A 23,968-nucleotide genomic window follows, 5' to 3' on the forward strand; every position below is an offset into this window, starting at 1 on the left:
CCTGAAGGAAGTGGTGGTGACTGTGGGAAGCCCCTTTGCTACCCTGGCTCCCCACCCAGTCTCCCTGGCTCCGTGTTAGGGCGTCAGCACTACAGCCTGGCACCAGGGGGTTCCTCTTCCTCCAAGTGCTGAGTGTGGGGCACACGTGATTGCTCCCACGGCAGGAGCCTCTGTCCCCTCCCCACGCCTCCCACAGGACTCCTTGGGAGAGGAAGGGGTGTTGGCCTAAGGCTCCAGTCTGACCCCAGCAGGGTACAGCAGCTGACCCCAGGGAGAGTACTTTCCAGCTCTGGGCTGAGGTTATTTGGGTCCAGTGTGTGCTAAACTAAGAAGACGTGTTGGAGTGGTTACAGCTCAAAATTTAGACAGGCAGGAACCGTGAGAATCCGCACCAGGGAGGCCGCCGAGGGCTCCACTCATGCCGTGGAGATGTCGAGGTCCCCTGGGGGCTGCTCTTTCCCAAACACACAGTGCTGATGGGTTTAACACACCATAGTGATGCGACAGGATGTACATGTGAGTGTGGCTTGGGAGAACTGCAATCAAATGAGGCACTGACCTAGATAGAGGTTGAGGGAGGCACAGTAGAGGTACTTGAGAAACCCTGGAATGAGGTTACCGTGACCTGTTGTTAGCCATAGAGCTCCAGCCGCACTGCTGAGAACATGGAGAAGTTTATGTTCTTGGAGTGGTGTGGGTAACGGAGCTTCAGAATTTGATTTGCTCCATTGGGCAGAATTAATTTAAGTTGGGCACGCTCCCAAGGGCCCAAGTTGACCTGTTGGAGGCAAGACCATTTTTGCTATTCTGCTTACCTCCTGCAGTTTTCTCCAGTGGAGTGGGAAGTCCGCCAGGATTGCAGTGGTCTCATTTTGGCCATTGAACCATATGTAGAGAGTTGTGGGCTCAAGTATAATGGTCCACAGGCAAAGAAGTTTTAAAAAGAGGATATGGTATATCTTAAGACCATTTCTCTTGTTATGGCCTTTTGTCTTTTCCCTTTGTGTCTATAGTCCATGGGCTTTCTCTTTTTCAGCTTCATAGTTTCCATGCCATCTTGGCTATATTTCCAGAGCTCCTCACCCCAGGAACCAAAAGACCCAACTCGTTTCCCATCTGTACTACTTCTCTGATCTTCCATAGCTCCGAAACACAATGCAGGGCTTCTTCTCACTCAACTCTTTCCGGGTTTGTTCTGCAGCTGTGGAGTTTGAATGTTAGTGTTTAAACAAGCTGGTATTACACAGGAAATGGCCACCTCCACAGGCCCCTGCAGGCTTGTAACATGGGGTCATTGTACTTGATATTAATCACCAGTCAGCCTGTTCCCCCAGTAAAAATATGAAGGGGTGTGTGAGGGCTCAGTCTTCCTTAGACTTGCCAGAAGGATGGCCGGAGCCTTGGTTGGGCCTGAATACTCCACTCTCCAAACTGTCTCTCCTCCCTCGGTCCCACCCTGGATGGAGCTTGCCGAAAGGTTCCTACCTGACCTCTTCCCTATAAAGCTGGCAGATCTGCCCTTTTTTGTGTGAGTTCTAGGAAGGAGATAGATTGTTGTGGTATTACTTACCTCACATATCTCATACCTTAATCTTTCAGAGCATCTTGTAGCTGAATAACATCTTGTATGAGAAAACTCCCAAAATTACAGAAACACAGAAATCCACTGGTCCACCGGAGACCAGGGCTTCTCAGTTCCTTGGACTAAAGCTGCTTTTCTCATGCTGTTTGCAGGACTAACCCCAGCCTGAAGGGTTAATCTGATTCCCCAAGTCAATATCCCCCAAACAACCAGCAAGAGTGTGTGTTGGTTCATTTCTGTGAAATGTGTTTCCCCAGTCACCTGGGCTGGCCTGGGCTGCATTGTATCGGCCAGCAGCTGCACTGCACTCAAACTGACAGCTACATTAAACCTTGGAATTCTGAGGCAATAAAAAGTAAATTAACTCTTATTTTTTTCCTTTCCTGGTGGAGTAAGTAAATGCATGTCTGTGGGGAAGTGAGTGAGCCTTGGTCCTGAGTGCATACCTCTAACTAGCCACTTCTGGTCTGTCCCAACCTAGGATCTGGTGTTCAGACTCCAGCCAGGGGTCTGCTTGCCTGGTGTGTGGTGTGTTCTGTGGGGTTGGGCCACTGGGTCACCCTGCAACTGCTGATCCCTGCTCACTAATCACATCACAGCTGCTAAGAGGCTCCCTTGCCACCATTCTGAGAGCCATAAACGGACTCATTGGACGCAGTTTCATATTCTCTGGCTGCTTTGTGTCTGCTAAGTGAAGAAGGCACCCTAACTTTAGTGGGATTTTGTGGGCTCTGAGAGCTTCCCCAAAATATGACTTGGGACCAGAATAAGCCCAAGGGACTTGCCTGAGCCCATACCACTCTGGAGGGTCCATTTAGAACCAAAGGTGGTTCAACATTATCTGAAAAACCTTTTGGGGAGTCATTTCCCAAGCATTTGTAAAACATTGGGAGCTGTTTCAAGTTTCTCATAGCCACCAGAATTTGACTTTGGGTTCCTAAGCCCAGCACAACCTTGAATCCTTAGTATTCAAGGGCTGCTGTAGGGTGAAGGTTGGAAGGCACTCCTAACTGGGATAAGGAACTAGAGCAGGAAAAAGCTAAGCTTTTCCTCTTCTACTCAGGAAACCTTGTGTTCACCCACGGAACTGACCTCTCAGCCTGGAGGCCTGATTGGGGTAAGCCGAGGTGAGGTTGCCCAAGTTCCAGGAATTACCTCATCCTTTTGCAAATATCTTAACTTTTGAGTTCAGGCATCTCACCTAGTTTTTCAGAGTACCTCTTCCTTTTAGTATTTCTTTTCTAACACTCCCTTCTTCCCCGCCTTCTGGGGAGAGTCACCATATGGGCCATGGGTGCCTAGTTAGCTGTGTTCTTGTCTATGGTGCAGAGGGAGAAGATAACTGATGATGAAATGTGAAGTGATCTTGGGCAATCCAGAGATACCAGAAGAAAGCAGCTACTCAGAATCAAGAGTTCCAACACAAGACCAGCCTGAATGGCTCAGGGCAGGAATGATCTATCATTGAAGCATTTTGTGTATTCCCTTGGTTCTGCTCAGTGTAGCTTTATATTTCGGAGTTGGGAACTCAGGACACATCCTATGTCTTTTGGCACTAGCTGCTGTCTTAAAAATCCACACTGATGTAGGAACTCTCATCCACCTCATGTTTGCAGTGAGTCTTCAGGTTTTGGCACAAGGTGGGTGGTAATGGGCAAAAGGCAAATGTGGGCAGGGTCCCTAGTGGTGGCCAGCAATCTCTGGGAGGAGTCAGTTTTGGTTTATCTGAGCCTTAAGGGACAGGGGAGCATGGTAATGAGAACCACATGGTACCACATATTTCTTCATCTTGGATCCAAGATGGTAGGGGTGGGAGGATGAGAGAGGGATGTGGGGCCTCCCACTGTGGCAGCCGTGGGTAATTTTCTGCTGCCTCTCCCTGGCCGGGGATGCTGTTGCCCACACCTCCCACCCCCAACTACATCCTGAAGCAGGCTTGACCTGCACAGCACCAACCAAGGCCCCCAAGCCAAGAATTCAGCTGGGAGACTTTTCACCTTCTTCCTTCTCACTGTCGTCTTTCCTGTTTATTTTCCAAATTGCTGCTCTGCAGCCGAGCAGTGCCTGTTGGCCAGAGCTCACCAGCGCTGTGGGATCGGACTCAGGCAGTGGGCTCAAGTGGCCAGCAGGGCACTGGGGGAGGAAGTGGGGAGCTGGAAGAGCCTCCCTGTGCGTCTCCCATGGGCAGCGCTAACCTCGGAGGCGGCCCTGAGCAGCCCTATCACATCCGGTGCTTGTCTCTGCAGCCGGACCGGAGGATAAACTATCAGAGCTGTGGGGCAGTGCATCATTCCTCTTATTATTTTCTTCTCTGCAGATGGGGTCGTGGAAAGTTCAGTTCCTTTTAACCCTCGAAGTTCTGTTTATTCTACAGCTGGTAGCCTGAATGCCGCGTTTCCCATTACATCACAAAGGGGCTCAGGCAGATCTCTGCACAGAAACGTGTTGCAACTGTTTATTTTTTTCCATATTTAAACATTTCTGACAGCCAAACCCGGCTGAGCCAAAAGATGGAGCTTTGTGAATGAGTCTGGTTGTTGGTGTCTGTGCAGAGAGAGGCTTTAAAAAACTCTCGTCCCTCAGGTGATTCTTCCCAATCATGTCCTTTTTCCTGGGCAAAGCCTGTGAAGCGAGTTACTTCTGCAGTACACGTGTGTTGATTATGTGCCGTTGTGTGATTAATGGGGCTGTGTTCCGCCTGGTTCCCAGGACACTCTTGAAAACAAGATGTTTCATTTCATTGCTTTTTCCTAGCGCAGTGATTACAGTAAATAAACCAGTGCAGGCTCCTTCCACCTGGAGCCAGTCAGGGAGTCCCCACACCTCTACTCCATTTTCTCCTCCAGCATCACCTTCAGTGGTATGTCCCTTGAATGCCCTGTTTTCTGCCATCTCCCAAAGGTTCCTAATCTCCAGGAGAAACAAATTGCTTAGGTCTGAGGCCCCTCCCTAATAGATTTGACTCATGCGCAGTAACTCGTCTGGGAAGATTCCAGGATGTAGGTCATTCGTATAGCTCCCCTTGCTCCTTGCTTCTTGCCATTCCACCTCTTGAACCTAGTTGTAAAGCTTTTCTTTGTAATTCTTTTATGGGTCTCACCTTTTTTGGAGTACAGCTTAGCATCCATAGGGTACTTCCTGTTCCAAACAACTTGGTTAGGTGGTCCTCTGGGGAAGAAAGCCAAGTCTGTAGACTTGGCAGGCTCTGGATCTGACCACAGTTTGGCTATTTGAGCTACGTATGTCCTGGGCTGGAAAAAAGAAAGCTGTAGGGATCCTTAGCGCCCATCAAAGCAGGGATCTGAACCACAGTAGATTTTTGACAAATGGTGACGGAAAAATGAACCTTCTTTTTATAATTCTCCCCTGGAGTTTGAACGGGGGAGAACTGGCCTTTGCATTTTCAAGGTTTCTTCTCAGTTCACCCGGGACCTGGTGATATGCAGTTTGGATAACCAACCATCCGGGTTTGCCCAGGCCTGAGGTGTTTCTGGGAATGTGGGGCTTTCGGTGCTGAAACTGGGACAGTCCCAGGCAGACCAGGACGATTACCATGTATCTCACCTTTCACCAGGGAAGGGACAGGAGAAGGAACAGGATGGCGAGACAGCACTGATACTGGTTCAGCTGCTGGGTGCATAGGAAGCTTGGCAGGCCGGGAATGAGGTTTTTGTTGGGTGTGTGTGCTTTCCTGCTTATATATAGGAAGAGATTTCTGAAGCATTGGGGTGGGGGGGAACCCACATGACTCTTTCCACAGCCAGACTCTTCCCTCTGGCTGTGCAAGAGGAGGGGAGATTGGCACTCGCTTGCTGTCTGTGTGGCATATACTTGGCTGAACAGGAGTGGGGGAATTCTGGGAGCTGCCTCAGGCACTGGGTGTCTAGAGTGTTTGAGTAAGTGTCGCAGGCACACTATCTGGAAAGGTGACAGGACCTGCATTAGGCAAGTGATTCTCTAAATTCTTTTCCCTCTCTGGTTAGGATTAAAAACTCCCCCTAATCAATTTCAACTTTGCATAGATGGACACATTCACCAGATTGCTGCAATGGGTGCAATTTTGTCTCCTAGCTTTTGGGGTAAGATTTCCTGGCAGATGCCCTCAGTAGATAACATTTGCCACAAGTACCACCCTGCTCACAAGTGCTTAGTATACTTTAACTGGTCCCTCTTTAGAGCTGCTCCTCTTTTCTTACCTTATTTCTCACAGGGTTGCTGTGGATGTGTGGTCGATGCTGGCTGATTTCTGTAACATACTGACCGCGGTGAATCAGTCTGAGGTGCCACTGTACAAGGACCCGGACGATGACCTCACCCTTCTCATCCTGGAAGAGGATCGGCTTCTCTCGGGCTTTGTCCCCTTGCTGGCTGCCCCTCAGGACCCCTGCTACGTGGAGAAAACCTCGGATAAGGTCAGCCCCAGGCCAAACATCACTCCCCATTCACCCTTCCTCTTAATTCTCCAGACTTTTTTATTCTTGGGAAGTTTTCTGTGCAAACGGAACATGATTAAGTCATTGAGAAGGGTGTTAAGGGAAAATATCGACCTTTTAGCCGCTGACATCTAGCTCTGTGTCCTGAAAAAAAAAGCCTCTCGACTTCCTTTGGTGTGTGTGTGTGCTTGCTGGCATGTTGTATATACGATCATTTCCTCACTTGTTTAAATAGTCCAGCTTGTGTTGGCAGTGCTCTCACTCAACTCCAAATGGTTTGCATCATGCTTAAAGCACCCTCCTTCCTCCCCCTTTTCCTTCTTCCCCCCAGCCACAAAACTCTGCACTAGGAAAACAGCCAGGGCTTTTTCCCTTCTCTAAGGAGGAGAGTGATAAATGGGTGACTAGAGAGAAGCAGACACCGTGTGTTAACTTACAGAAAAGCTTTTAGGAATATGAAGCATTCCCCGCTGCCTGGTTTCTATTTTTCTTCCTCTGAGGACTGTGTTTTAACTTGAACTTTTTTCTTGTCTGTCTGTTTATAGAAAACAAAGCCCATTGCCTGTTGCCCTGGTGGGGACTATGCAACTCTTAGTCTCTGCTTAACAGTTGGGTCTTCGGCCAGGTGCAGAGAGCAAGGCGTTTCATTCTGCCTCGCATTCCCGTGCCGCGGTGGTTAGGCTGGGGAAGTAGCACCCACAGACCCTAGCAGCGGAGTCTCCTGTGCTGAGCGGGGGAACCCTGTGACTGAGCTTTCTGTGGCGTCGTTAGCGTCATGTCCCCTGGGAGAGAGGCTTTGGGGGAAGAGCCCACAAATGGCTTCTCAGGAGGAAGTCTTTTGACCTAGATGAAGTATGTGTACAGACATGTAGGTAGATTTTTTTTTTTTGAGTCAAGTAGTAAAAACTAAATTTCAAACATAAACTGCAAATATGAGCGATTTTATATTAAACACAAAAATTTTAAACACAAAAATTTTAAAACACTTCGTAGTACACAAACTGACTGTAAGTTCATTGTAGACAAGTAAAAAAAAATTTAGGTATAATCTCTCTACCCAAAGGTAACTCCACTGTTATTTTTGCTGATCATATATAATCATATTTAACTTCTAGTATACGCATGCACTTTTTTCAACAAAACGGGGGGTCATATTATACATACTATTTGTAATCTGTTTATTTTACTCAATACTTTGTAATGTAGTCTTGTATGGAATCGTTGATGATCACTTAGTATTCTTTTATATGCCAAGGCTTTGCTTTATTGAACCAAGGGACTGTTCCCAATTTTTTGCACTATCAACAATGAAGTGATTTCTTATAGCAGAATTTTGGTATATATTCCCTTTGGATAAATTTCTGTAAGTAGGTAAAGGTTCTAGACATTGACATATCAAAAACCCATATTCTTTGGATGCACTTAATGGCTAATGGATGTTGGGAATGTGAGAGCAAGAGGGATACTCGTTTATGCTTTTCCAGTGCAAGGTGGAATGAAACCTTGCTCTTCCGGTTTAAGGAGATGAGAATAGGATTAGTATGTGAGGCCGAGGACGGCTAACACAGTTTCCACTCTGTAGGAGATGTTCAGTTCAAGAGTTAGAAGAGAAAGTGGATGACCAGGGCTTGAGTCGGGGGATCCTGGTTCTCTTCTTATGTGATCACAAGGTGGGCTTGACTCTTGAGGGTAGTTGTGGGAGTTGGCTTTTGGGTTAGCTGCCTTTTAGTGCAGACCAGCGAAGGAGTCCTAACGAGCTTCAGATTTCCTAAGCCCTGTGTTCTCATTAGCTCTCCCAGCGTCGGGGTCAGTGTACGATACATGTGTATGAGATAGTATGTGATATGATACATGGATATGATAGAACATTGTGTGTGATAAGTATATGATCTGGCCGAGAAGAACAGAGCCCACAGCCCATGCGCTTAGCCTGTGGTAGTGACTCACTGGCTACCCGGGCAGTTCCAGCTCATTGAGACGGAGGTAGGGTTCCACTTCAAGGACTATGAAATCGGTGTGCCAAATACAACATATCTAAATCCAAACTCCTGAATTTCTCCCCCTACAAACCTGATCTTTCCTCAGTCTTCCCATCTTGGTAAATGGCAGCTTTGACTTTGGGGTTACTCGTGTCAAAATTCTTGGGGTTATTCTTGGTTCTTTTGTTTTTCTCACATCTCCATAACTAACCCATCAGCAATTTATGTCTTCTTCACTCTCAAAATAAATGCAGATACAATTCTTTCTTAATACTACTACACCCTAGTTCAATTCATCAAAATGCTTTCTGACTGGTTTCTCTCTTTCCTCCCTCCTCTTACTCCCCGGTCTATTTTTAGCACCGCAACTGGAATGATCTTTTTAAAACATCAATAAGATCATGTCACGTCTCTGTTCAAAACCTTCTGACGGCTGTTCCTCTCACTTAGAATAAAAGCCAAAGTTTTCACAACAGCCTACAGTACCCTCAATGACTTGACGTCACCTACACCCTCTTAACTCTCTGACTTCAGCTACGACTGCTCTCCTCGTACCCAGTAAGCTCTGGGCACATTGGCATCCTTACTGTTCCTCAAATAAGGCAAGCACTCCTATGTAAGGGTCTTTGCACTTGCTTTCCTCTCAACCGGGAACAAACACTCTGTCCCCAGATGGCTGTGTGGCTCTCTCACTCCCTTCTACATGTCACCTTGTTAGAGAGGTCTTCCCTAGCTATCCTGTATAAGGTGTTGCTTGCCTTTCATTTCCTTTTATTCTGCTTTATTCTCCACGGCAGGGAAAAATTAACATCTCTTGAATATCTAGCACATATCAGTCCCTGGACTAGCTATTTTATTAAGTCCTTACAATAGCCTGTCAATTAGGTATGAGTACTTTCATTTTTAAAAAGAGATGACTGAGGCTCAAGAGAAGAGTGAAGAATAATGAGAAACTCATTTCTCCATGACTGACCTAGAAGATTACTATGAATGTGTCAGAGGGAATCTTTAGGAACTCTTGACCTTTTAGAAATAGGAAAAAGACATTTTCTGCAGTTTCTAGTGGTCACTCCTAAGAAATGTAAAATATCTCAAGGACTTGATAGTAGCAGCAACATGAGCAATTTTATTGCTGGTCAAGATTAATCACATGTTCGGTCCAGCCTTGATGATCGTGCAACCGGTAATTACTGAGACTGTATTGCACACACGAGAGATCCAGATTTGGAAGGCAGTTTGTGGCATATATAAACGTGAGAAGAAACAAGTTAATTTGAACCTATAATTAAGGAGGAACTCTTGAAATTTTGTTGAGTTGATAGTATCCCCCTGAAGGTGTTGCTTAAGGAGTACTGATTTGATGTAAACATTTCACTGTATTTCTCAAGCATGTTCTATGGAACTCTAGTTTTGTAGGTTCTTAACTCTTGGGTGAAAGTTTTATGATCATGTAAGTTAGAGTAAAGTAGTATAAAACAGGACCTATTACTGCAGACTTAGTGGAGTTTTTTTATATAGTGTACATTGTAAGAAGGATAGGCTTTGCAGTCTTTCCCATATTTGTTTCCACCCTTGGTCTTTTTTTTTTTTTTTTTTTTTTACCCTTGATCTTTTTGATTTACTGTGAGTAAAATTTTGCAGGATTAGTGATCTGTCTAAAATAAACAAACCACAGTAGAAAACCCAGGCATGGGATGAGCAAGAGGTAAGAAACCAGATTGCTATTGGGATTATCCAGAAGTAAGGTAAGGAGTACAGATTCCGGTAAAAGCAATAGAGTGGAGCTGGTTACATTTTGAGAGAAACATCACAGATGTTGCAGCCAATTAGAGTCAACCAGGGAAAAGGACTTGATCATAGATTCATTGAGTGGCTGCTAGGCACCTAAATCCAGAGTTTAAGTAGCACAACCAAGGTCATGTCGCTAGTAAGGAAGCATAAGATTAGAACCCTTGTCTGTATGACTTCAGAACCTCATGTTCTGATGAATGATTTGATGTCTAGGATTTGCTTCAACATCCTCTGGAGAGGGAAGTGGGCAGATAGGAGTATAAATGAAAAGAAGGCCAAATACTGATCTTTATTAAATATTGATCATTATTACTAAATCTGAAAAATGGGTACATTGAGTTCATTATAGTATTCTACTTTTGTGTATGTGTGAATTGTTCATAATAACAGTTTTTAAAAGGAGTAATAAATAGCCATCCTAAAAGCAAAACGAATAAAACTTTGTGTCCTTCCTGCCACATTATATACATAAGTGATTGAAAAAGTAATCAAACCATAATAATAGTAAAATTAAGCTCTTGCAATCACTAATGATGTTCTAGGCACAGTGCTAAGCTCTTTATGTGCATTTTCTCATCAATACCCCAACAATCCTGTAGACAGATAGGACAAGTCATAGAAAGGAAACTGTTTTAGAAGAAAGATAATGAGTTCATGTTGTGTCTTAGTCAATATAAAAAAAGTTTAATTAATCATCTTCAAAATATATGCATGTAACTATATAGCTACATGTGGTACTAAACAAGGATCTATTCAGTGACAGGCCCTTTCCGTAGGTTCTAAAGCACTAGTTATTGAGTAGATACCAAAGCATTTCTTTCATAAGTAGATGTGAGCAATCCTCATTTTAGCATCCCAAGGTAGATTAATCTGTGTGATGTGCTTTGTCTTCCCCCGTATGAGAACTAAGTGAAGAACCTCTGCACAGGCTAATGCCAGGGCCACTCTGGCTAGATTAGGGAATAAATTACAAGTCATGATATAAAGTCATGTTATAAGTCTCATGTCACATCCCATTTATTTTTATAGTCATCTTTGCTTTCTGTCTGGATATAGGATCCCAGGAAGCTTTGTCATTCATAAAATATGTAATTGAGGTTAAAGATGAGGCTTAAATTGTCCAACCTTTGGAACTACTGGCTTGTTGATTTGTTAAATGACATTTTTGGCATGTTGTTTGTTTATATAATTACCAAAAATGTTTTAAATAGAAAATATAGAAGAGCACAAAAAAATAAAAATCACCTATAAGCTACCACCTAAAATTAACCAGTGTTAATAGTTTAGTATATGTCCTTCCTGTCTTTTTCCCACCATTCTATATGTGTGTCCTTATTCATTTCCTTTCATAAAATTGGGACCATACAATATATGCTTTGTTCTTGTTTTATGTTTTTTATATACCCTGTTTTATACTTGCAGTTTGGGGGGCCATGTTGTCTTTGGTATTTGGTGGTCTGGAAAATATTTATTGTAAGTGCTACCAGTGACTAATTTTTTGAAAAACATATTTGATCCTCTGTTCTCAAAGTATCAATATCAAGAATGAAAAAAAAATGCTGTTGACTATCCCATATTTAAGTTGTGAAAATTAGGACAGTTTACAATATGTGTTTTCTTTTTCACCCAATTGCATTGTTTCTAAATTTACTGTAATTATTAAGAATTAATTTATATTAAGTGTTTTTAGAGCTTACCATCTGTCTTATTATTCTATGGCTTCCCATTTTTGTGTTTATTTTGATTCACCTGTTCTTCAAATGCAACATGGAGGAATTTTTTTCAACAAAGATGTCATAGATGCTTTTTTAAAATTAAAATTAAGACTTGTAAAATACAAGTGATACAGTAGTGATACACATATTTATTATGCAAAAGAATCAAACAATTCACAAAAATATGTAAAGTCGTCAAAAGCCATCCTCCAGGGATAACCGCTACTAACAATTTGATATAGGTCTGTTTAGACCACTTATGTGCCCATTGAAACATATTTATACACATATGTACAGGGGATCAAAATGATAGTGTGCTGTACATTCTCTTCCTTACTTTGCTCTTTTCGTTAAACAATATATTAAGGACATTCATCATGACTAGTTTTTGAACATTTGTGTCTTGAAATCGTTCCTACCTTGTCCTTCCACATGAAAAGGCACTTAGCTCAGGTTAAAACTTAAAACTATAGATATTATTCCATTGCATTAATAATTAGAAAAAATTAAAGGAAAGTCTGATTTTTCTTGTTTTGTAGGTAAACTATTTTAGTCCAGCATAGGGAACATAATTTTTTCTAACCTTGAATTTCAAATTGTGTGAAGATTTGTTTAATGTTGGGCTCTGTACTTTAATTTTTCATGGTACCTAATGAGCTTTTTTAATTTGCAAATCCAGTCCTGTCTTTGGACCAAAAAAGTTTTCATCTCTTATGTCCTTGATTGCTAATGTTCTGTTTGTTCTTTTCTTCAGTAAGTTCTTTTGTCCTAATAGATTGGATCTCCATTCTTTGTCCTCTGCATCTCTTTTTCTGTCATCATTTTAATCGCGTACTGCTTTGCTTCTACATTCTCAGAGGGCTTCTCAGGTTTGTCTTCTCTATAATTGATGCAGATTTTTATAGTGCTGAGTCTACTCTTTAATGCTTCTAATTCAGTGGGGTTCCCCCCCCTTCTTCCGCCTCCGCCACGCCCACTCCGGTTCAAGCCGTTGTTTCTCAGTCTAGTTGTGTAGGACACAGCTCCCTGGCCCATGCTGGTGTTATGAGCCTTGTGCTCTCTCCTGGCTGAGGCAGTCGGTTGGCCACTCACAGCAGCACACAGCAGCTCTCACCGGCTGCCGGCTGCTCACACTGGCTGCTGGCCACTCACGCTGGCCACTGGTAGCACATAGTAGCCCATGGCCACTCACACTGGCCACCAGCTGCTCCTGGCAGTGCACTGTAGCCCGCAACAGCACACAGCAGCCCACGGCAGCTCATGGCTGCTCATACCCACCTCCGGCTGCTCACGGCAGCCCAAGTCCAGGGAGAGCTATTGTTCACAATCTTAGGTGTAAAGGGTGCAACTTGCTGGCCCATGTGGGAATCGAACCGTGAACGTGGCGTTAGGAGCACAGCGCTTCAACCACTTGAGCCACCGGGCTGGCCCCTAATTCAGTTTTTAAATCTGTTATTACATTATTTGTTCCTTTATATTATTTCTCTCTCTTATCCTGTAACCTTTATACTTTTTGCCTTCCTTTCATTCAGATACCTTTTATCTGTCTTTGTTTTATCATTCATCTTTTAGCATACTTCACAGTTTCTGTGATTTTTAAAAATTCAATTGTAAGAATAAGACAGACACTGTCTTCTTCATCTAGCATTTTTTTCCTAAAAAAAAAATATGTTTTGTCTCTCTGTCTCTTTGCATGTTATGATCTCCCTTTTGTTATGTTGCATACTCTTTTCATAGTCCCCAACTTGGATTTCTACAATCTGATTCTGGCCATTTATATGTCTTCAGACAAAGAAAGATTTACCCACGTCTGATAATTGGTCCAGAACAGGTTAAGTAAATTCTCACTGGATGCCTTCTTTGTCTCCAAATATTATTTAGAATCTCCTTCTCAAGCTAAAGGTGGTTGATACAAGTTTGTAATACCAAGTCACCACTCTGAAGGGAGTGGGAGGGAGGCCAGGTGATACAATCTCAATAAATGAATTTAGTTTTTACATTTTCTATTCTGTTTATAGTGGAGCTGCTATACCAAAGCTAGTTTCCTATGTCCAGTCTTTGTTTCACATAAATGATATGGCACTTTCTGACCTCCTTCCTGCAGCTGGCCTACCATTTTCAAGAAGAAATTCTACCCTCTGGCCACTTACCTTGGGCCCTCTCTGATTGTAAGTAGTAACTGCTTTGTAGCAGTGAAAAGGCTTCCAAGTAGTGTTCTGCATGTGCCCCATGTCCTCAGACTTTGTGGTAGGTAGACCAAAGGTGGCCCTCATCTTAATCCCCGAAACCTGTTAAATATGTTACCTTACAAGGCAAAAAGAGCTTTGCAGATGTGATTAAATTAAGGATCTTGAGATGGAGAGATGTTCCTGGATTATCCAGGTGGGCTTAATGTAATCATAAGGGTCCTTATGAGGAGGCAGGAGTGTCAGAGTCAGAAAAGGGAGATGTGATGATAAAACCAGAGGTCACAGAGAGAGAGAGAGATTTGGAGGTAGCATGCTGCTGGCCTTGAAGAGGCAGGAAGGGGCCATTAGCCAAGGAATGCAGATCTCTAAATGCTAGAAAAGGCAAGGAAACAGATTCTTCCATAGAGCCTCCAAAAGAACATAAACGTGTCAGCACCTTGGTTTTAGGAATTCTGGCCTCCAGAACTGTAAGATAATAAATTGTATTGTTTTAAGCCATTAAATTTGTGGTAATTTGTTACAGCAGCAGTAGGAAACTAATACATCCTTCCAAACTGGAGAATTTTGCCAGGCTCTTCATTATTTACTTCTCCTGTTGCTTTCTTTTTCTCTTTCTTTTTTAACCTTTTTAATTATGAAATACAAATGTGGAAATGCATAAACTAAAGACTCATCACAAAGTGAGCAACTGTATAACCACCAAGCAGGTCAAGAAATACAACAAGACAAGGGTGATTAATGACCAGTTCTATTCAGCTAATGTTGGAGGTCCTAGCCAGTACAGTAAGACAAGAAAAAGAAACAAAGTATTAAAAAAGATAATTGGAAAGGAAAAAAATAAAGCTGTCATTATTTGCAAATAATGTGATACATTCTTAGAAAACTCTAAAGAAAAATAAGGATAAATTATTAAATTATTAAAATTAATAAGTGAATTTAACAGAGTTGCTGGATATAAAGTCAGTAGACAAAAATTAATCCATGTCTGCGAACTAACATCAAACAAAGTGATGTTTTTTAAAAGTTGCTTTCTTAGGAAGGGAAGCTGTGAATTGGCTCTTAATGACCTGCTTCTTGCTATCCTCTGTCCATCTGGCAGTAATTCTTATGGTTGATGGCAGATGGATGGCATTTCCCAGTACCAGCTATTGACTGTCTGCTATGCATCAGGCACCATTCTAGATACCACAGCCGTGGGAGTGAACACAGTAAACAAAGGAGGACTCATGGGGCATGGGGGATATACTCTGTGTATTCAGTTTGGTTATTTCAGTTGGGATGTTGAAAGCAGAATTATTTAACTCAGAAGTCTATGCTTTTTACATTTTTTATTATAAAAATAATCTTTCTTTGTATTATGAAATAGATGTTGATTTTAGAAAAGGGAAGTCAGGGTTAGCAATAAGGGAAATAAAGAGTCCTTGATCCTTCTATACTGGTTGGATCGCTGGACAGATAGGTGGATAAATGTGAAGTTTTTTGCTTTTTAACAAACAGTATCAAATTGTATATACTGTTTTCTAATCTACTTTGTTCAGTTAGCAATAGATATATCCCGAATATATTTCGTGTTCACCTATAACATGAAGTTTAATGGCTATATTATATCAACTTACATGTATATACCATAATATGTTTAGTCCCCAGTCATTAGACTTTTTAGGAAATTACTAATTTTTCAGTTTATAAATGATGTTATCTCAGGTGATCTTATACAGAAATATTTACATAAATCTTTTATTAGTTCACAGGATAAATTTGCAAACTAGAATTATTAGATCAAAGGGGGTATACGCATTTTTAACACTTTCAATAAATAATACCAAATAGCCCTTCAAAAAAGTTATAGCTATTTGAACTGCAGAATGTTGAGAGTATCTGTTTTCTAGCATTCTCACCAATCCGAAATGGTTTAATTTTTGCAGCTTTGCCAGAGATGGACAAAAATGGCATCTCATTGTTTTGATTTTCATTCTTTGATTACTAATAGGGTTGATTTTTTAAAAAAGTATTATGCTTATTGGTTATATGTATATATGTACAATTATATTTATCATATATTGCCTTATGTTCTTTGCCCATTTTACCATTGAAACGCTCGTTCTTTTCTTTTTTAATTAAAGTTTATTGGGGTGACAATTGTTAGTAAAGTTACATAGATTTCAGGTGTACAGTTCTGTTAATACATCATCTATGTATCACATTGTGTGCTCACCACCCAGTCAGTTCTCCTTCCATCACCATATATTTGACATCCTTTTTTCCTTAATGATTTGTAAAAGCTATTTGTAAATAACTTTTGAACTTTCTTTGGTTACCCTTGTACAAGAGGTGTTTTATTTTTATATTGAATGAGATGAGAACTTTTGGAATCTTGGAAGGGAAGGGTGTAGCACTCTACTTTTTAGGCAATAAGAACATGTATTTTCCTTTGTTACATCATGCTAGGTAAGATCTTTCGTTTGTTTTCACCCTTTCGTTTAGTTTCTCCTTATACCTCCCTCTATCATTCCATAGATATCTAAGGAAAAATCATTTCCAGCCAGATATTTAGAAATGAACTATGGACTGTATCTATTTCCTTCTCTATTTTGCCTGCTTAATCGAAGGAGCCCTTAATATGGGTATAAACTTAGTAAAAGTTGTCACAGTGTTTTTGGAAAGTCTTCTGGTTTATATTTAGAAAACATTATGAATTTACACTTTTTTCCCCCTCTTCTCACTTTAGATGAGTGAAGAAGACCTTGACGGGCAGCTTTGTTAGATGATTCATTTCACCAGCAGCCCTTGGGCCCTGGCCCTGTGTGTTGTGTATTTCTCTCTGCCTGTCTCATTGTTGCCCTCCCTCACCTTTTTAGTGCTCTCTCACCTCTTTGTTTATAAATTTATAAAATTGTTTATAAATGTATAAAATTACTTACAAATGTATAAAATTACTGATTACCACTTACTCCAATCCCTGATTATATCAGTTACTGCCTAATTTATAAATCTAATTCCCCAAATGGACCCTGTTGAACTCAGTTATCTTTATGCCCATGTATGGATATAGATCAATCACTAGGTGTTCTTTTTGTTCTATGATAGTAATTCTCACACTTTAATATTCATCAAAATCACCTGGAGAACGTATTAAACAACCATCCTGGGTCCCACCCCAAGAGTTCCTGATTAGTCAGAAGGAGGAGAGACTAAAAAATTGCATTTCTAACAACTTCCCAGGTGATGCCAGTGGTCTGGGTTCCACACTTTGAGACCCACTGTTTTTAGGAATTTGGGGGCTGCCAGGGTTACAGCCATCAGACAGAGGTTTTGGCCCAAGTAAAAGTAATAAAGATTTCTGGTATAAGTAATTTTCCTAATTTTATCTTTAACGTTGGAATGTAGAGCATATTACCTGAGCGTTCATATACTTTACCTCCATTTTGCCCAACAGCTTTCTGAGTCCTTCAGAATGAAGTTATGTTCAGAATGCTATAAATACATTTTTTCCTAAATATATATGAAGAGTTACATGTTTGGGTCTCCTTTCCCAAAAGGAGCCTTAGCGAAACAGCAGACTTTTAGTGAGTGCTTATCATCTGGTAGGCACTGGTTTAATGTTTTACATTATCTCATTTAAATTTCACAAAAGCCCTATGGGAATTTGAATTATAGGGACGAACTTGCCCAGGATGACACAGCTGAGAATAAAGGAATCAAATCTGAGCAATTCAAAATTGAGAGCACACAACCTTAATTGAATATAAATATAGAGAGGCGGCCGGTTAGCTCAGTTGGTTATAGTGCGGGGCTCTTAACAAGGTTGCCGGTTTGATTCCCACATGTGAGCTGTGCCCTCCACCACTAGATTGAAACAACTACTTGGAGCTGATGAGTCCCAGAAAAACACAAAGTAAATAAAAGTTCAATATAAATATAGTAATAGAGTGGCTAAACAAACATACTGCTTAGTACGTCCAGTTCTCTTCTCAGCTTTGACAGTTATTTTCACTGGGAGCTTGATTTCTCACCTTGGGAGCTGTTGACCTGGTTTAGGTCGTAATTCCTGAGGATGAACAAAGAAGTAAAAGTTTATATGAGGGGAATGGATGATCAGATTGAATTTACCTGCTTCTTTCTCTGGGTTGAATGTTCTTCTAATCTTGGAATACCCTGGGTCCAGATACTGGGTCTAGAATATAAGTCTTTGGAAAAAGAACTTGGTTTATTTTTGACAAGCCCATGAAAGTGCTCTAAGAGGGGCTGAGACGGGATGATCTTCATCACTTTGAAAGTGCGTCTAAGGGCACAGTAGTGATAGTGCAACTTCCAAGGACCAGGAGATCAGGACAATGCCCTAGACTCCAAACTTTGCAAGCAGTATTCCTTAAAGATGAGCAGTGACTCTTGGGAGTTGGCTGATGGGGGTAACTGATGCATAAAAACCAGAAGGTCAGCACCGTAAGCCTGCCTACCTACCGACATGCAAACAGTCTTTGGCTCAAGAATTAATAAGATGAGCCATATGAAAAATAAAATTGAAATTACTAAGAGGAAGATGTGCCTTCCTTAGCAAAAACACTTAACTATTGACATAAACTTCTACCTCGGTACTACCTGAGGTAGAAGGTGGTACTACCTGCACCACCTTTTAAAATTTTCTTTACTAAGATAATCCCATGTATATATATGAATATGTTACATATAAAAGAATGTGCATTATGTTTTTACTTCATAACTTTTAGATATCTGAAAAAAATAATTTTTACAGTTTATATCTTTACTTTTATTAATCAACTTGTATACAATTTACATATAATAAAATCATACATTTGAATGTATTGATGTATGTGTACGCCTAGGTAAAGACACCCCAACCAAGACACAGAGTATTTCCATCTCTCCAATCCCATTCCCTGCCCCAGGCAACCACTGATATCATTAATTTTGTTATAGATTAGTTTTACCTGTTCTAGAATTTCATATAAATGGAATCATACAGTATGTACTTTATGTCTTTCTCCTTTCACGCAGCATGGTACCTATGGGATTCATCCGTGTTGTGTTTTCCAGTAGTTCATTCCCTTTTGTTTATTAGTATTCCATTGCATGGATATATCACAGTCTGTTTATTCACTTGATGATGGACATTTGGGTTATTTTAAATTTTTACTGTTATGGATAAAGATGCTGTGTACATTAATGTGTGTGTGTGTATATATATATATATATATATATATATATATATATACACATATATATGTGTGTGTGTATATATATATCCTTTTTAATTTCTTTCCGAGTGTTTTTTCTAGGGCTAACAATCTGTATCCTTAACTTTTCAGAATACATTTAGGGTCAGTATTGTATGTTACACTTTACATCTTATACTTCCTATTTCCTGCTTCACACTTTACAAATGTAGTAACCTTAAAACAATATAATTCCATTTACCCATTCGCTCTTGTTTTGTGCAGTTGTCTTACCTTTTACTTTTTATATGTTATAAACCCTACTGTACGATGTTTTTATTGCTACTTAAACAGTTCGGTTAAGTAAATTACAAACAACAAAAAATACATACTTTTATATTTATCCGTTTACTAGTGCTTTTCATTCTTTTCAGTAGGTCTGAGTTTCCATCTGGTATCCTTTGTTTTGAGCCTATAATACATAAGCAGGTTGGCTGGTGATAAATTCCCATAGCCTTTGTTTATCTAAAAATGTCTCTATTTCTTTGTATCTTTGGTTTTTAAGGATTTTTTTTTACTAGATACAGAATTCTAGATGGAAGATTTTTTCTTTCAGCATCTTCAAGATGTGGTTCTATTAAGTTGGTGCAAAAGTAATTGCGGTTTTTACAATTGTTTTTAACATTTTAAACCACAATTAGTTTTGCACCAACCTAATATTTTTACCTGGCCCCCACTTCTCATGAGAAACCAGCATTCTTATGTCTCTCTAAGTAATGTATCCTTTTGTAGGGACTACTCTGAATATATTCTTTTTACCTTTGCTTTTCAGAAATTTGATTGGGATGTGCATAGGTGTGGTTCTTTTTACCTTTATCCTGCTTGATGTTCACTGATAGTTTTGGATTTGTAAGTTGGTGTTCTTCATTAAATTTGAGGTGTCTTTCAGACTTGATTCTTTTTTCTGCCCCAGTTACCCTCTCTTCTTTCTGGAATTCCAATTATGTGTATGTGAGATATTTTGATACAATCCCACAGATTTGTGAGGCTGCATTTATCTTGTGTTTTTTCTCTCTGGTCTTCAGATTATTTGGTTTCTATTGATCTGTCTTCAAGTTCACTGACTCTTCTGCCATTTCCAATATACTTTTAAATTTATTCTTAAACTTTTTATTTCATTATTTTGCTTTTCAGTTCAAGAATTTCTACTTGGTTCTTTTTTATAATTTTCTTTCCTCTGCTGTCATTTCCTATTTGTTTGCTCATTCAGATCATATTTTCCTATAATTCTTTGAACATCTTTCCCATTAATATTTTGGACATATTTATAATAGCTGCTTAAAGTATTTGCCTGCCAGTTCCAACATCTGGGCCGTCTCACATTTGATTTCTACTAAATATGGATTGCATTTTCCTGTTTCGTTGTATCTAGAGATTTTTGTTTAAAATCACTGGACATTGTGGATAATTTGTTAGAGAGACTCTGGAGCTTGTTACCTTCCTCTCTAGAGAGTATTTTTTATTTTATTTTAACAGACAGTTAAATTATTGCTTGATTATCTTGAACTTGTGTAGGCATGGTTTTGGAAACCTAGGATGTTTCCCAAGCCCCAGTATCTTGGTGATAGTCAACCTCCAAGCCCTGTCTCCCCTGCAGATTTTGTTTTAGGTTGGGTTTTAGGATCTATTAGTGCAGATTTAGATTAGGTCTAACTCTAAGGTGTGGCTTCTCTGAAGTCTCAGATTTTAACTCAAGAAGTATTAAAATCTCTTCACTCTGGCAGTGTTGGAACTCCCCCTCCCCCAGTACCTAGGCACACTGTGCTATACCCCCAGCTCTGCTCTACCTCTGATACCTCTGTGTGCCACTCTCAACCCTTGATGGTCTTGACCTGCCTATGTTCAGGCCAGCTTTCTCCCCCTTATTCCCTGAGGGTTCTCACATGTATCCATGCCCTTTCTTTGCAGTTTCTTCCTGTCCATTTCCTTACTGACAGATTTCAGCCCTTTCAGCTGCCTCAAATTCTGCTCTCTGCCTCCTCAGCTCGGCAGGACCACCATAATTTTCTTGGGATTCAGCTTTCTTTGTCATGTTTGGATGATTGCCAAGCAGAGGACTGCATGATCACAGGCACATTTTGTGACTATCTCTTCTGTCAGGGATCACAGTCTTGCACTGCCTGTTGCCCACCGCCTGAAATAGTTGTCTTATGTATTTTGAAATTGTTTATGGTGGGAGGACTAGTCCTGTACCAATCACTCCATCGTGGTCAGAAACAGAAGGTGGACTTTTTAATTCCAAAAGTAATTTATTTTACTTTTTAATTTTTAATTACAAAAGTCTTTACTTTTTAATTACAAAATTAATGTAGGCTCTCTGCAATAATATTAAAATAATATAGAACTAAAGAAAATAAGAGTACAAGTCCCTCCCTTCCAAAGATGATTTTTGTTAATCAGTTTGGTAAACATTCTTGCAGACATATATACACAGAGCATTAATTTTTCCAATAAAATAAAAATGCATGCTATATATACGTTACTTTTTTTTTTGCTTGCTGTACCTTGGAACTGTTTCTAAATCAGTACATATAAATCTATACCATTCTTTTTCAAGTTACGTCATATTCCATTGCATAGATGTAATTTATCCATCTGTCTTAGGTGATATTTAGTTATGTCCAATTTTTGTTATTACAAACAGTGCTGAAATGAACTTCCTTGTTCCTACAAGTACTTAAATCTTTGTATACTTACACGACAGTTTCTGTAGAATAGATTCCTACAAGTGTCATTGCTTTGTCAAAAGATATACGTTTGCTATTTTGACAAATACTGCCAAATTGCCCTCCAAAATGATCATACCAATTACATTCTCATTAATAGTATGTAAGTGTCTGGTTCTTTATACTCTCACCAATTCTGTGTATTATTATTGATATTTTTAATTTCTGCTAATTTTGTGGGTTAAAAAAATCTCATTTTAAGTTACATTTGTTTACTAGCAGAATAAAGGATCTTTCTGTATATGTATTGTCTATTTATATTTCTTCCTCTCTGACTTGCATATTTATGGCTTTGCCATTTTTATATTGTTATTTATTGTTCTTAACTGCTATGTAAGCATTCTTTATATACTGTAGATATATTTTATTTTATATGTTGCAGATATTTTTCTCCTAGTTTGTAGCTTGTTTTGTAGCTTGTTTATACTTTTTCTCCTAGTTTGTAGCTTGTTTTGTAGCTTGTTTATACTTTTTACAGTGCACAACTTAAGATTTTTGTAGTCAAATCTGTCTTTTCCTATATGACATTTAGGTTTTCTCGTCGGACTTTCTTCATCTTTGCATAAACCTATTGTTCTTGCTGATCGTTTAACTTGATTTCTCTAAAAAGAAAGGTTTATAATTAACAGGATACACTGTGATTTACCCAGGCTTCTACTGGAATTTTGGCTGTAAATTAGGGACTGCCACTTTTAAGTGCTCCAAATATTCCAAGATTGCAATCATTTGGAACAAAGGCTTTTGAAAGTTTGATGTTTTTGTGGACAATTTTCTGTGATATCATTATTGTCAATGACAGGAAAAACTAATCTTTAGCTGCCTACGAGTAAATCCAAATGTTTCTTGACTACTAGTAAACTTAGAAATAACCAGATGAAATAATGGAAAACCTCATTTGTAGTGAATGCTTATCTAGCAATAGATTTTTTTTCCTCATGCACACAGCCCCCTCTAAAGTGAAGAAGAGAAAAATGAGAAACTGTTCTTAATTCTAGAGTACAGTGGAAAACATGGTTTGCATATGTGCAGCAAAAAGCTTTGGAAGGTTGGAATTGCACAATGAGTGTAGGTTGAGCAATTGCTTAACAAGGCATACACATGGGGGGGGTGTCCTTTGCTCTTGTGCAATTAGGGAACTCCAGAGCTGCCTGAATAGGGGATTTCCTTTTATTCCTTACATGCCGTTTTAAAAATTCACGTTTTCCCTTCTTTTTAATATTTGTTCTTTTTTTTATTCCCTTGAGTTCTTATTTGTGGTTTTCTTTTTTGCATTTTTTTTTTTTTAAGGAAAGAGATTAATTAGCCAGACAGTCACATGTCCCCACCTCTGTGATTGTGATTAGACAGGAACCTGGGCCAGGTTCTACAGAGGATGGTTGTTGATGTTTTAAGGATTTCTAGTTCAGCTTCTCATAATTGCAATACTCAGCTGGTTATGAGTGTTTGAAATATGGATTACTGATCAGCCAGCGTTCCCTGATTTTTTTAGTACAGTACTGGAATTTTGCAGACTTTATAATGAGTTTTTTGAGGTTTTTGCCTGTTTTGCTTTTAATGACGACTGACACCTCCTGATGAAGATCAGCTGCAGACTTTACTAGAAAGTAAAGCCAAACTTTAAGCTGAACGCATAGGAGCCAACCAGTTAGAGCCAGAGCTATACAGTACTTGTTTCTTTCTTGGCAGAAGAAAAGTCCTTGTTTTCTCTCTTCTTCTGTTTAGCCTACTCAGTTGCACTCATATTAGATGGTACTTATTTGGTAAGCTTGCTTCTGATCCTCATTCTCTTCTCTTTACCTTTATGCTGGGGGTACTGGAATCTCTTTGCTCCCAACTTTGCTCTGTTCCAGAGGAGCAGGAGAGGTAGATGGGTCAGGGTGCCAAAAAGCAGAAGTTAAGTATGTGGATTTCATAGCTGCTTGTATGAGTGTTTGTGGGGCAGGGAACTTCTAATGGAAAACATTTGTGTTGCATCAAAAACAGAGCAAGGCCTGGTTACAGTCTGTCTGCTCTGTCTGTCAGTCTGTTCCCTACCAGCACTAGTCATTGTTCTCCTGGGAGTCTCAGGCGTATTGTGGTTTCTTCTGCTGTTGCTATCCCCTAATCTTGCCAGAGTTTTTGTGTCACGGGTGGCCCCATTCGCAGTCCAGAGTGAGACAGCATGGGTGGTGACTAATGGTTTTGAAGGCCCTCAAGCCCACGTACTGGCTTGGAGACCCTTTCTGGGTGAGCCTGAGGAGAGGGAAGGGTCTCCAGCACAGACTGTGGGAGAAGCATGCTTAGACACATACAGACACTTTTTTCGTCCCTACTTTTCCT

General features: G+C 40.2%; 1 protein-coding gene across 3 annotated transcripts in view; it reads left to right on the forward strand.

Moving 5' to 3' along the window:
• Nucleotides 1-23,968, forward strand: part of SMG6 (SMG6 nonsense mediated mRNA decay factor) — a 188,931-nt gene that overhangs the window by 93,988 nt on the left and 70,975 nt on the right. For all 3 annotated transcript variants that reach the window (XM_081027244.1, XM_081027245.1, XM_081027246.1), the window contains exon 13: nt 5,793-5,994. In XM_081027244.1, coding sequence (XP_080883370.1) covers nt 5,793-5,994 — 202 coding nt within the window. The remainder of the gene's footprint in view (nt 1-5,792; nt 5,995-23,968) is intronic.

Source organism: Rhinolophus hipposideros (genome assembly GCF_964194185.1).
Source record: "Rhinolophus hipposideros genome assembly, chromosome: 20".
Classification (NCBI taxonomy): Eukaryota; Metazoa; Chordata; class Mammalia; order Chiroptera; family Rhinolophidae; genus Rhinolophus; species Rhinolophus hipposideros.